Source organism: Polypterus senegalus, chromosome 11 (genome assembly GCF_016835505.1).
Source record: "Polypterus senegalus isolate Bchr_013 chromosome 11, ASM1683550v1, whole genome shotgun sequence".
NCBI classification, from domain to species: Eukaryota; Metazoa; Chordata; class Cladistia; order Polypteriformes; family Polypteridae; genus Polypterus; species Polypterus senegalus.
The window spans coordinates 78,531,581-78,546,757 of record NC_053164.1 but is presented as its reverse complement, the minus strand read 5'-3'; the positions used below and the strand labels follow the sequence as shown (position 1 = coordinate 78,546,757).

General features: G+C 40.7%; 1 protein-coding gene across 1 annotated transcript in view; it reads right to left on the bottom strand.

Moving 5' to 3' along the window:
- Window positions 1-15,177, bottom strand: part of si:ch211-145o7.3 (forkhead box protein N2) — a 38,339-nt gene that overhangs the window by 13,207 nt on the left and 9,955 nt on the right. The window contains exon 2 of the mRNA XM_039769110.1: window positions 9,008-9,549. Coding sequence (XP_039625044.1) covers window positions 9,008-9,496 — 489 coding nt within the window. The 5' untranslated portion in view covers window positions 9,497-9,549. The remainder of the gene's footprint in view (window positions 1-9,007; window positions 9,550-15,177) is intronic.

Genomic DNA, 15,177 nt, shown 5'->3' with positions numbered 1-15,177 from the left:
TTTGCTTAGATAAAAGCTAAGCTGTCCCAGTATCTCATCCAGATATCTCTTAAAGGTTGTCAAAGTTTCTGCATCAACTACATGTTTGCTTTACTCTTCCTAACATCGGCCAGATGCATTTTTTCTTGGAAAAAGGTTCAGAAGTCCACAATTTGAGATTGAAATCATGGGGTTTAGTATTGACTCTGGGATGTTTGTTTTTTTTTTTGTAACAGGACTACAGACCTCATATCTATTTGATCAAAAAAATCAAACACGTTATTAAGATGGAACCATAGACAGATATACAGACACACCATGTATTATCTGCACCAATAGAGGATTACAGGCAGCCAATTTAAACAGCACAATCATAAAATCAAAAACAAACTTTACAGAGCTTCACTTTATTTCACAAAAAAATGAGTCATTGTAGACAAGGCTCAGGTCAATGCAATGTCTGTTTGGTTTATACTAACTTGAATCCTAAGCACAGACCAAATTAAATTATGTACTGTAAAATGATGTAATTTGCCAAGTAATCTAGTATTCTGGGAAGGCAAAGCACAGCAATTGTGGATCATCAAGACTTTTGTGCTAAATTCTCTGGATGGTCTGGCGGTTCTCTATTCAACACAGTATGATTACCTCGCCCCTAAAGAAAATATATCTTTAAGCAGAAGTGTGGTTTAAATCAAGCACTTGGGTGATGCAAATGAAATTAGAATGAAAAGGGCTTATAAAAATTCTGTACAAATGGTGTGAGCAGAAGTACTCTAAATGTGATTCTGCTAGATAGATGAATAAAAATGAGTAAGACATGAAGTAATCAACCAAGAAGCATTTCTCATGCAATGTCTGCCAGAATGTGCTCTGCTAAGCCAATGATAACATCTCCCAAATACCAATAATGCAGCTGGCCACGCTGCTTGCATCTCTAATAGTACTCCATTAGAATTAGAAGCCCGAGAGAAAATCACTGATCCTTCATGAACAGACTGTTTACACAGGAAATGGCAGCTTATTCATGAAAGCGATGTGATAACTAGTGCTAAGCTAATGTTTAGGTATAATGTCAGGGTTAGCGCTGCAGATCTGTCTCACTAAAGACACCCATGAGACACACTCATCGACAGCGATTACATTTAGTATGCACACTCAGTTTCTTTTTGCAGGTACCATCTACTGTATAGGAGACTGCTAGCTCTGCGTGTACCTCCTTGAAGCCACATTCACATGGCCATTAGACAAGCATTAGGTAACATTTTCTCTAATATTTGTAAAGCTGCAGTGCCTTCAGAGAGTTTTCAAATCCCTTCACGTTTTTCACATTTTGTTATGTTGCAGCCTGTTAAAATCAGTAAAATGAATTTTTCCCTCAAAAAAAAAAAAAAAACAACACTCAATACCCCTAGAATAACAGAGCGAAAACAGGTTTTAGGAATTTTTGCTATAATCTATTAAAAATAAAAACTGAAATCACCTGCGGTGGGCTGCCGCCCTGCCCAGGGTTTGTTTCCTGCCTTGCGCCCTGTGTTGGCTGGGATTGGCTCCAACAGACCCCCATAATAATGGATAGATGGACGGAAATCACATTGACACAAGCATTTAGACCCATTGTAACACTTGAAGTTTGGCTCATGTTCATCCCATTCTATTCATCATCAGTGTGATGGCTCTACCCCTAGTTTGGAGTCCAGCTGTGGTCAACTCCATAGCCACACGCCTGTCTAACAGCTGATGTTGTATATGACAGCAAAAACCAAGCCATGAGATAAAGAGATTTGGCTTTAGAGCTTAGAGACAGGATTGTGTCCTGCAGCATTAAATGTCCACAAGAACACAGTAGCCTCCATAATTCTTAAGTGGAATACATTTTGAACAATCACGACTCTTCCTAGAGCTGGCTATCCAGACAAATGGAGAAACTGGGGGGAGAAGGGCCTTGGTAAGAGAGGTGACCAAGAACCTGATGATCACTCTGGCTGAGACCCAAAGAGCCTGCATGGAGATAGGAGAAAGTTTCAGAAGGACAACCACCACAACACTACCACACACTAATCTGGGCTTTAGCACAGACTGGTCAGATAACCCTTGAGAGTTTGCAAAAAGGCACCTAAAGGACTCTCAGACTATGAGAAACAAGATGTTCTGGTCTGATGAAACCAAGAATGACCGGTTTGGCCTCATGTCTAAGCGTGTCTGGAGGAAACCAGGCACTGCACATCACCTGCACAATACCATTCCAATGGCGAAGCATGGTGGTGTGGGGTTGCTTTTTAACGGCAGGGACTGAGAGAACAGACGGGGGGGAGGTAACACTAAATGGAGCAAAGTACAGAGATATCGCTAATGAAAAGCCTTCTACAGAGTACTCTTGACCTCAGGGTGGGCTGTAGGTTCATCTTCTAACAGGACAGTGACCCTAAGCACAAAGCAAAGACAATACAACAGTAGCTTAAAGACATTCTCAAGGTTGACCCTAAGTGGCCCAGTTGGAGCTCAGACTTTAGCTCTGGAGAGACCTTAAGATAGCTGTCCACCAATAATCTCCATTCAACTTGACAGAGCCCGAGAGGATACGCAGAGAACAATGGCAGAAAATCCCCAAATCCAGGTGTTCGAAGCTTGTCATGCCTTATACAAGAAGACTCCAGGCATTGCCAAAGGTGCTTTAACAAAGTACTGAGCCAAGGATCAGAAAACTTGTGTCACTGTGTTATTTCATTTTTTTAATACATTTTTAAAAATTCCTAAAATTACATTTTTGCTTTGTCATTCTGGGGTATTGTTTGATGAGGGGAAAAAAAACGAATGTAAACAATTATAGCATAAGGCTGCAACATTTCAAAATGTGTAAATAGCGAGGTGGTCTGAATAATTTCAGACAGCACTGTAAGTAGGTGACAAAGCTAGTATATGGGACCATGAAACTAATGGCTAGTTGGCAAGACCCTCTGAAAAGCAATAGTGATCAGTGCTGAATGGCAAGAAGTCCTCAAGTTGATCCTTAATGCTGCTCCTCTGGGTGTCATGGGAGATACAGTATAAGTTAATACTAATAATATCATGCCATGCAAGTCTACACTGAGAGTAAATATACCCAACAGAACATAAATACAGTATCTAGGTGAGACATGTCCATATGCACCACATTAAATGTGTGAACATGCAAATTTGTCTATTATCCGAGTATAGTCTTACAGCCATCTTCCTCAATGGCCTCAAATTTAATTTACATATTTCATGTGGTGTTAGGACGACATGCTAGTTCTGCAGTTTAGTGTTAATACAGTATATGGAAACCCATAACCCCAAGGTTTGAAAGGCTAAAACAAAAGATATGTACACAACACAACTGGCATCGCAGCGCTGGTGAAGAAGGGAACTTGCTGAGGGTCTTGAAGTGAATTCGTGTTAAGAACTGAAGTGGTGGTTTACAGCCCAGTCCCGCTGTCACCTTGTCTTTGCTTTGGCACGCTTTAGCTAGTGTGGGGAGCCTGTACACACGGACAGATTGCTCCTGAAAGTGAATTCTAAAGCTTAACGGCTTGCGCGATAGCTCGAAGATTATCATCGTTTCCACACACTTCTGGAGCTTCAGGTTACTGTCCAAGTGGAGACTACAAACTCTCCCCCCATGTCTGAGTCAGCTTTTCTCTTGGTACTCCATCATCCCAAAGACCTCATAACTGCCCAGGATTGTAAATTGTAAAACTTCTGAAATGCTTTTTGGAAGTACAGTATATTCTACAAACTATCCAAGAGTTTTGCTAGACCAGGAGGGCATCTTCTTCATGCAGAGGCCCACCTACAAAAATGTTTTTGGCCCCTGTTTCACTCTAGGGTGTACTTCTAAGTAGTTTGGGGTTGAATGTTTGAGCTCACTCAGTATGTTGCACTAACCAGCCTTGGACTGGGCATTTTTCAATCACAGAGGACACTCAGCTACCCAACTACAGTCATGCATACTCAGTCCAGTTTCTCCTTACCATCTTTGAGGTATGGAGATCCAATAACACCCACATTAGTGTGGGGAGAAATGTGGCTATTGCATACAGATGACTCTTTGTATTGGTTCTGGTTCTACGTATGTTGTGCTTTCTTCTTAACCTTACTACTGCTTTTGATGCTGTTGACCACCTGATATGTCTTGCTAGTTTAACTGCACGGTTTTAGCCACATGCTGTCTTTCTTCTTTTATAAAAGGTTGCACCATCTGTAACTTGAGGTGTACCTCTAGATTCTGTGCTAATCTGCTTCTCTTTAGAGCGTATACTGTATGTAATCATTAAGTCACTCTGTCTGCCAGCATATCAGCATTGGGTTGACTGTAAGTTGTAGAAGAATATTTCAGATACAATGAAATCAACCAATTAGCCAACCAATAAGTATACAAAATGCATTGTAGAATGTGACAATAAGTAATAATGAAATTATAAGTGAGCATTAACAATTAATGAAGTATGTTTACTTATTTATTTCATTGGCACTGCACACAACATGGAATACACAACAAAACAACATTTTCACTCATCAGAACTGAATGGGTGGGCCGTATTGAGTACTGTCTGATTGGTGAATTGTCTGGGCTCATAGTTTAACCGTGTGCATCTGTGAATGTGCAAGAGAAAAACTGCCCAGAATTACTGCACAACATAGCTAGCTTAATTCGACAAACTTTGAAATCACCATCAGGACTCTGCATCAGCAGTGTCTGCTGTGGATGTCACCCTTGATGAATGAAGACTGAAGATTCACCAATCAAAACTCAGTGCTCACTAGAGCCCACCTTCTGAACTTTGACGGGTGAAAAATAACAGTTTTCATTTCATTGTGCATTTCATGTTGCATGTGGTGAGGCTCAATATAATAAATCATGAAATAAATATTGCATTAAACATTTAATTAGTTATTCTCACATATTAGAATATAGAATATTACAACACTGGAAAATATTTTGACAAGAACAGGCCATTAAGCCCAACAAAGCTCACCAGTCCTACCCACCTATTTCCTCCAAAACCACAGTTGAGTTTTAAATGTCTCTAGAATTCTGCTGTCTACCACACTACTTGATAACTTATTCCATGGGTCTATAGTGTGAGGGAAAAGTTCCTAACGTTTGTGTGAAATTTACCCTTAAAAAAATTCCAACTGTATCCCCAAGTTCTTGTTGAAGTCATTTTGAAATAAAAGTCTTGTTGTACTTCTTCTCTTCTTCTTTCAGCTTCTCCCATTAGGGGTTGACACAGCAAATCATCTTTTTCCATATCTTCCTGTCATCTGCATCTTGCTCTTTTACATCCATCACCTGCATGTCCTCTCTCACCACATCCATAAACCTTCTCTTAGGCCTTCCTCTTTTCCTCTTCCCTGGCAGCTCTATCCTTGGCATCCTTCTCCCAATATACCCAGCATCTCTCCTCTGCACATGTCCAAACCAACACAATCTCGCCTTTCTAACTTCATCTCCCAACCGTCCAACTTGAGCCGACCCTCTAATGTACTCATTTCTAATCCTATCCATCCTTGTCATGCACAGTGCAAATCTTAACATCTTTAACTCTGCTACCTCCAGCTCTGCCTCGTGCTTTCTGGTCAGTGCCTCTGTCTCCAGCCCATTTAACATAATTCCTTTCCGAATTGTAAACACTTCAGTCATGTCTCCTCTTAATCTCGATTTGCTTAAACTGTCACTGATGGCAGGTTATCCACTTCCTCACAACTGAAAACATCAGAAAAATGCAAGTTAAGAGCATTTTCCAATTCACTGACTGTTCTTTTAATATTAAAATACTTGTCAGTTAAGGAACTAGGTACATAAGTGCATGCCACTATGCAGTATATGGGGAATATGACTTGACCTATTAAAGCATTAATTACAAATACAAGTATTTACTGAAGATGCTTAATCGAAATTACGGGTCACACAGAGCTTAAACTACACCAAAGAAGACGGGAAACAAAACAAAAAACTAGTAGATAAATACCACAGATGATAAAGGCCCACAGCCCTCCACACTCTCATCTGACTTGCAAATCAAACAGAATGTGTGCCACCGCTTGTAATGGGATTCATAAAGGGAAAAGGCTGGGGATCAGAAGTGCAGTGCTGCTGGTCAGTATTTGCAGAGCAATTCATTATTCTGCCATTCTTGTTTTATTATTAATAATAATAATAATAGGAGAAAGGGGGACAATATGAGCTGTAAAAATGAAAGGTCAAGCTTTCTATGACCTGAAGCAAAAGGCAGCCAACTAGCCTCAGCATGTGCTACCTACTATAAGAGGTTTAGATGCTAATCAGATGTAGGTCTACACTTCCAAATAAAATAAGAAAGCCCGAGGAAGAAAAATCTCTTTTCACAGTGGACTAGGATACCATTATTCAAAGCAAAATTGAAAACTCTCGGGCAAAACCCAGAGAGAGAGGGAAAGCAGTACATTAATCTTTACATGGGGTGCAGGAATGGCGATGAAGGATCTGCTGAACCCACAGATTATGGGAGAGCAGAGGAGCAGTTTGGAGAAGACAGCATGGGAGCAGCTTGTATAGTGGTAGACCAAGCTAGGGTCTACCTTACAGCTTGGAGAGGGCGATCACCATTCTTAAGAGCTACATACAAGTTTTCATCAGTGTTTTTCAAGTTCCTTCTTGTTACAAACCTTAAAAATTGTAGTATAAAAGCAATAAGGTACACATCATTAAACATTCTTGCTTAGTAACTGAGCAAAATATTGTGAAACCCACTTAATCCAGTTGTAGGTCATGGGGACCAGAGCCTACTCCAGAAACATGGGGTGCAGGCTGAAAACTGCCCTGGTCAGGTTGCCAGTCCACCATACCCATACTTACACTAACACTGCCAATTAAAGAGCCTTATAAAGGTGTAGCTTTACCCTTTCATGGCATTGCAAGGCACCATAGCCTAAAGTACAGGGCCAGAGGCAAGATAGGAGCCAACCGTGGACAGAACAGCAGGCCATCACAGGACACACTTGTAATTTTTAGTAAGACATTTGAACAGTGTGGACTGACTTGACCAGTGTTTTTGAGGAAAAACACACACTCACACGTTACTGGTCACAAGTTTTAGAACACTTCAGTTTTTCCAGTTTTTTCTTCAAATGTAATATAGTTGAAATGAAATGAATGACCTAAAATGGTGAAAAGGTAAGCAGTAAACTGCCAGAGATTAATTTATCAAAAACTGAAAAATGGACATTTCAGAATATTACAAACGGGCCTTCTTGAGAGAACAACTAATAGGTTACAACCTACAGATGTTGTGCATCACTTAAAGTAAATTAAGCTTTGCAAGTTGAAGCAAACAGTTTACACAGGTGTCTCAACTTCTGCTGATTACTTAAAAACCCCTCAGTCTGTCTTAAAGCAGAACTGGAGCAGACTGTGTAACTACACCATATGAAGTATTACAAATGAAATGAGACAGAGCATTATTACCTTTACAAGTGTCAGCCTTTCATTTAGAGAAATAGCAAAAAAAATAAATAAATGAAAGTATCAGTGAGTACACAATCCAAAAGCAATTGGAAACTGGAAGAAACTCTAATAAGAAGAGATCTGGCAGACTCAAAGTCACAGCTCAGTCAGCAGATATATTTCTGAGGGCCACCGGCTTGAGTGGTCGACAAAAGCAAGTCTCAGTGTCTACTGTAAAGAGGAGACTGCCGGTCCACAGCCGGCATTTCAAGGCCCTGTTCTGTCATTTAAGGCAGTGGTTCCCAATTGGAGGTCAACAAGGATATGTTACTGGGTTCTCAGCAAAACGGGGTGGGGTGGGGGTGGCGGGGAATCATATAATTTTATTATTTAAAAAGTTATAAATAATAATGCATTTTTCTAGTTCTTGTATAATAATATCATCATTACTTTGTTAGTGTGCTTGCCAATTACGCCCATTAATAAACGCATTTTTCAAATGGTATGCGAAGGCTACCGTAGACGTACACACATTGCACCGTGCAGTTAAAGCAGTTAACATAGTAAGCTAGACATAGAGCGTCAAATGCTAAAACATACATAATGATGGACCGTTTATTTTAAAAAGGAAGCATTCTGTAGAAAATCTTGGAGCTCTGCTTTAAATTCATCAGATGAGTCATATTCTAAAGCAAAAGTCTAGAAAGTATGAAGCTTCACACACACAGTTCAGATTTGTGCTGGCTAAGAAAAAAGACAGACTATGAATAATTTACATTTTAATGTAATTATGGTAAATTAATGCACACAATCTTAAAGTTGCACAAGTATAAAAAACCATAGCATTACAGACTCTTAAGGCAACATTCACACTACTACGTTTTCACGTTTCTATCTAAAAATGGCATTTCTCAAGAAAAATGGTCTCCATCCTGTGGTATTTTATGAAATTATCTCCATCCACAATAAAACAACCAAAAACACATATGACATAAGTCATTCTCCTGCACTGTGCATACTCAAAGGGATGGTAATGCCGACAGTTACAGAATTATCTGGGAAATTATATGCCTTTTGTGCATGCATGCAGCTTTCCAACTATACAAAATACAATTGAAAGCAATTCTTCTATATCTGATGTGTTGGAATATGGCTTTCTTCTGTGAATGGCGACCAATCAGGGAATGTGACATTGTAATGGGCAGGGTCCAATCAGGGAAGGTCTACATAACAGGCCTGAACCAATCACACCATGATTACAGTATGTGCTTTCAAAACTCTCTACGTTTTCATCCATAAACACTGAGCCGGTGTTTTCAGAAGTATATGGATCTGGGGAGTGTTTTCACTGGTTGAAATCACTGGGGTAAGTGGGAACAAAAGGTGAAAATATGAATATCTGCATTTTTAAACAAAAGCATAGTAGTGTGGACATAGCCTACATTAAATCCATGAACTGGATAAATGGGTTAAAAAAATGGGTGTGTGGTACCCTTTTATTAAACTCGTTAAAAACTGACCTTGCCAGTCCTACCCAGATAAACCATTGCAAATGAACAATAATAATAATAAAAATAATACCTTGCACTTGTCTTTCTTAAGTTTTGTGAAGCACTTGCTGAGGGAGAGGTTGTGTCTCACTGAGTTTTTCCAGCCTACCGGGGCCTGCTGAAAGTAAGGGAAGGTGGCCAGGATCCAGTCATAGATGTCCTTTACAGGCAGGCACTTGTTGGGTGAGCCCTCAATTGCCATGAATATGAGGCTGCTGAAAGAGTAAGGGGGTTTGGCAGCATTGGATTTTGTCCTGGGCTCGAGAGCAGCTAAAGGCAAAGCTGGCCTACTAGAGCCCCGGCTTGGAGCCAGCTTGGGTGTCGATGGCGGAAGATTAGGCAAAGGATCTTGGCCTCCAAATCGCAGCTCCTGGAGCAGATCTGTGTTCTCGTGAAGCCAATTCAGACACGTAAGATCTTCGTCCTCCCTTTCTGGAAACCCTGGATTTGCTGGCAGATTTGAGGAAGACATATGAAAGAGGTGGCATGATTGGTTGACATTGGCAGCTGTGATCTCCATCTTGTGTACATTGGATCAAAGGGAACAGCAGTTTGGAAATGTAATTGCCGGTCCTGGAAGGAAAAGAAGAAAAAAAAAATGAGGACAGTGGCACCTTGGCATAATGGTTAGTACAGTTGCCCAATTATTGCTTGGATATGGCTTCAACTGGAAGTGTGGAGAAAGTTGGTGACAATAAATGTCATTGGATGTGGCAAAATAACTTCCAAGGTGTGCACCTTCATTCCCAGTATAAGGAAGTGTGGGTGAGTGTGCCCACTGACTGTCTGACGCTCCATGTATAAAGCCGCCATGACAGTCTCCAGTGTTTCATCCTGTGGCAAAAAGCGGTTCCAGGAAAATGAATGGATGAAGGATGCATGCAAAATATGTGAATATATTTCATTTTTTGTTTATTTACCCTGAAGTTAACATGTATTACAAAAATTTTTAACAAATATACACATTATATTCCATGACTTCTGCATGTAAAATACCAATTGTTTTAGAAGACTGATGAAAATAAGAGTCGAAATATACAGTTGAATAAGAGCAGCGCTGCCCCTTTGGATAATTGGACCTGAGCTAATCTGAGATTTTACACTCATTTTCCGAGAAAGTGGAATTCAGATCAGCGTCACAGGGTACCAGAGCCTGTCCTCACATTGGACACAAAGCTTGACCTACTGTAGATGGGGCACGCTTACTTTCACCGAGCCAATTTAGCGTCACCAAGAAACCTAACTGCAACTGGCAACTCCAAAATGGCCCTGTGTGAATGCTGAATTGTGAGCAACGTGGCAAAATGTTGCCCCATTCACTGTTGGCTCTTGCCGTGTTTCCAAGGCTACGAGAATAGACATGGCACCTTGAAATGAATAACTAGGTCTGAAACTAATAAAAAATGAGTTGGAGGAAAAGTGGTTACCAGAGAAAACCCCACATTTTGGGAGAGAGAAGGGCAGCACATGCAAACTACACAAACAGGGTTTCAAACTCCAGAGCTGTGAGGCAGCAATGCTAAACCGCGCTCCACTGTGCCACCATTTAAAGCTCACTGTGTTAGCCAGTGCATTTCAAGGTAAAGACCAACCAACAGTGTGGCTGAAGTGCTGCACCCTAAACCACAAGGATATCCATCCAGATTTTAACACTTAGTTATTGTGTGACTTTAAGCAAGTTCCTAAACTCATCAGCGGTCCAAATGGCACTATAAGTGTACCATCCACTTACAATGTCGGTAAATAAATAGCTATAGATTTGGATTTGCAACAGAATTCCAGCAGCCATACTACATGCACTTCAGAAAACGTCATCCACCTGAAGCCAAGCATATTTGGGCCTGGCTAGCATTTGGATGGAGACCATCTAGGAGGAGCTTGGGTTGCTGCTGGAAGAGGTGTCGGTGAGGCCAGCAGGGTCGCTTACCCTGTGGTATGAGTGTGGATTCCAGTGTCCCAGTGCAGTGATGGGGACACTGTGCTGTAAAAATGGCATAGTCCTTCAGATGAGATGTAAAACTGAGGTCCTGACTTTCTGTGGTCATAAAAGATTGCTGGACATCCTTCGTAAACAGCAGAGTGTATCCCGATGTCCAGGCTAAACTCCCCACCATGGTCTAGTCATTCTGGACCCTAATCATCCCCTGCCTCTACTTGGCTGTCTCTTACACCACCTAACAGCTAAAATATCAACTCTTATGCTCTCCAAGTAGGCCAAGGAGATTGCAGTCTTGTATTGTTTGTTTCATGCTCACCATTCCCGTTTGCATCTATCTGAAGTCCCAAAACAATCCAGTAGAAACTCTACTGTTGTGGTAAACTGTGTAGATTACTCTGTGTGTGTGTGTGGCTGACCACCAAGTAATAGAGGCGGAGGTGGCACTCACTATAAGGTAAGGGATGGGGGGCTGCACAGATGGTCAAGTGTGAGGAGGGGAGGGTCTCTATTTCAATGCATGTACCAGGGTCCCATTTGACTCATGAATTCTTGCAGTGTGCACAGCCAAGTCCTCGTGATCCCACCCTTGAATAATGTGGGTTTCGAAAATGGACTCCAATTTCAGTCACATACACCCGTGTTCCATTTCTTCAACATTAATTTAGAAAGGCTTTATATTTTTTTAATTCCTCTTGCAGTGCTAAGCAGGGTCTGGCTGTGACTTCCTGATCGACTATCTAGTAAATATGAGCCAACGAATCCCCCATGGGGGAAGCACCAAACGCTTTCACATTCATTGTTTATGATGAGCTAATAGCTCTCTGCCAACTACCCATCTGCTGTGAAACAGAGCAGCTCATGTAATAAGATTCAGACCTCACCTACCCTGCCTCCGTTGACCCCCGTTTTGCTTGTTTTGTTTTGCTTTTAATAAACAAAATAATATAATTTGGCCCTTTAAAATGATAATGCCACATTATCCTCAGAAGGAGGCTGCAAAGTTTTTAGCACATTGTTTGTAACCCACTTGGACTGTTTGACTTATGTTAGGTAGATTGCCCAGAGGGGACTGGGCGGTCTTGTGGCCTGGAACCCCTACAGATTTTATTTTTTTCTCCAGCCCTTGGAGTTTTTTTTTTTTTCTGTCCACCCTGGCCATCGGAACTTACTTATTCTATGTTAATTAATGTTGACTTATGTTTATTGTGTTTATGTAAAGCACTTTGAGCTACATTTTTTTGTATGAATATGTGCTATATAAATAAATGTTGATTGATTGATTGACTTGGGGCAGACTGGAGATTTCCCTCTAAGATCACACATTGGACCTGCTGCTGCTGAACTGAATGACCCTCCATCACAGTCCCTAACACAACATGGGTTTTTGGGGTGGCTTGATTAGCTTTCCCAATAATCCATTATTATTGCAGGGGAAAGGATTTTTTTTCTGGATAATTATTGTCCTGTTTGAAACAACAGCCAAGACTGCAATCTCCTTGGCTCTGTGACAGAGCTTAGGGTAACGTTTTAGGACACCACAAAGGAAACTACTTCCAGAAATCTCAGTGGGGCAGAGTATCATATAACTTCAGCAGCCTCCAAGATACCCACAGCAGCAGTTCACTTCTTTTACTTGTGGAGGATTGCCAATTTTCCCATAAATACATGAGAAAATCATTACAAAATAAAAAGTGTTTCTCATAGACAGAATGAAAGGAATTTGGGTAATTCACCCTCAACAAAGCATAACATAATTAACAGGTTTCAGGAATCTAAAGAAATGTTAGTGCGTAAAAGTCAAGGGTGCAAACCTAAGCTGACTGCTGTGATCTCTGATCCCTCAGATGGCATCTCATCAGGAAACATCATTCGTCAACAAGTGATACAGTATATCCATATGGGCACAGGAGTACTTCGACAAACTTTTATCAAATAACACAAAATCTAGTCACATCCTCAAATGCCAGTTACAACTGTATATAGTGCAAAAAAAGAAGCCGTATGTGAACAGTGACCAGAAGCACCAATGACTTCTCAGGGCTCAAAGGCATCTGGCATGCAGCATCACACAGTAGAAGCATGTATTGTGGTCAAATTAATCAAAGTTTCAGGTCTTTTTTAGAGGAAATGTACATCGGGTCCTACAGACCATCCGGACTGTGAGCATGTACAAGTAATCAGCATCTGTAAGGTGTCAGAGCCTGGGCAAAGCTAACTTGGACTTTTGTGAAGGCACCATTTATGCTGAAAAGTACATGCAGATTTAAGAGCAACATATGCTGCTGTCAAAAATCTGCACAAAAGAGGGTGTGGGTGCTTGACATACAGTCCTGACCTGTCCCCAGTTCAGAAAGCGTGGCTTACTTTGAACACAAAATGCGACAATGAAGACCCCATTCTGTTGCACACTTTTAAGACTTGTTTGAAAGAAGAATGAGACAAAGTTAGACCTGAAACACTCAATTTGCTGTCTTCAATACTTGAGTCTGCATCTTTGTTGTACGTGTTTCTGCTGCTGTATGTATCTAAATTTCCCTTTCGGATAAACACATTTGATCAAATCTAATCTAATTAAGAGAAAGAAAGGCAAGGTTACAAACTGGTAAATTCATTACTGCCCAATCTTATTTTAGAATATGCTTCTTCTTCTTTCAACAACAACACCATTTATTTATATAGCACATTTTCATACAAACAGTAGCTCATAGTGCTTTACATAATAAAGAATAGAAAAATAAAAGACAAAACAAGAAAACAAAATAAGTCAACATTAATTAACATAGAATAAGAGTTCAATGGTTCAATGGCCAGGGAGGACAGAAAAAACAAAACAAAAAAAAAAAAACTCCAAATGGCTGGAGAAAAAAATAAAATCTGTAGGGATTCCAGACCATGAGACCGCCCAGTTCGGCTGCTCCCGTTATGGGTTGCCACAGCAGATCATCATCTTCCATATCTTCCTGTCCTCTGCATCTTGTTGTTTTGCACCCATCACCTGTATGTCCTCTCCTCTCACCACATCCACAAACCTTTGCTTAGACTTTCCTCTTTCCTAATATGGCAGCTCTATCCTCAGCATCCTTCTCCCAATATACTCAGCATCTCTCCTCTGCACATGTCCTCTCTGACTTTGTCTCCCAACCGTCCAACTTGAGCTGACCCTCTAATGTCCTCATTTCTAATCCTATCCATCCTGGTGACACGCAATGCAAATCTTAACATCTTTTACTCTTCCACCTCCAGCTCTGTCTCCTGCTTTCTGGTCAGTGCCACTGTCTCCAGCCCATATAACATAGCTGGTCTCACTGAATATGCTGCAACTATCAAAATGAAAATAAGTATTTATTTTGGGAAAAAAAAAATAAAATTCATTAGCTATAACAATAAGTAATGGACTGTTACACTGCTTTCAGGTCAGAGATCATTTGCCATCATTTACTAATTACTGCCTTCAGTTTTTATTTGTATTTTCCATATCGTCCCGACTATATCTGAGCTGAGGTCGTACTTCCGACTTATTGCACGTTTCAGTAAGCGAGAATCACTTTATTGGTGAAGTTATCACAGAATGAGGCTGTAAGCTTTCAGTCTCTAAATATCTGACTGAGCCTATAAAAACCCATTTTGCTCACTTCACAGATTTATGCAACAAGTGTCAAAAGGGTGCTGTAAAGTACTCTCGGATATACACTCTCTACCATGAATGATAGTATAATGGCAGTGTGTGCTCCAGCTAACCGGACTGATGCAGCACAACCACACTATGCAGCCATTCATTTTCCGACTTGTGCCTCTTCCTATAAACGTTTGTGTGCAGCCATTCCCAACGGTATTGAGCACAAAAAAACGGAACAACTCTGGACCTTTTCCTCAATGGTAATGGTGTAGAGGTATGTGCCTTTGCTGCACATTCTTTCCACATCTGCATGCCTTTTTAATTCTGGGGTCCTCCACTTTTCTTGCCACATCCTAAAGAGATGTGTGTTAAGCAAATTGTCAGATCTAAAATGGCTGTGTGTGTGTGTAAGAGTATCCTGTGCTGGAGTGACATTTCTACTGGTTTGGAGGCTGCCTTGTGCTCAGTGTGGCTGGTATACACTCAGAGCCCCCACAACCTTCTAATGGAAAAATACATATTTAGAAAATAGATGAAAAGAGTACCAGATCAATATACATCTGAGTCCTGCTACCCCATCAAAACTTTATGATTTGTAGCTAGCACAAAGCAATCAAAAATATTGCCAAACAAATGCAACAATATA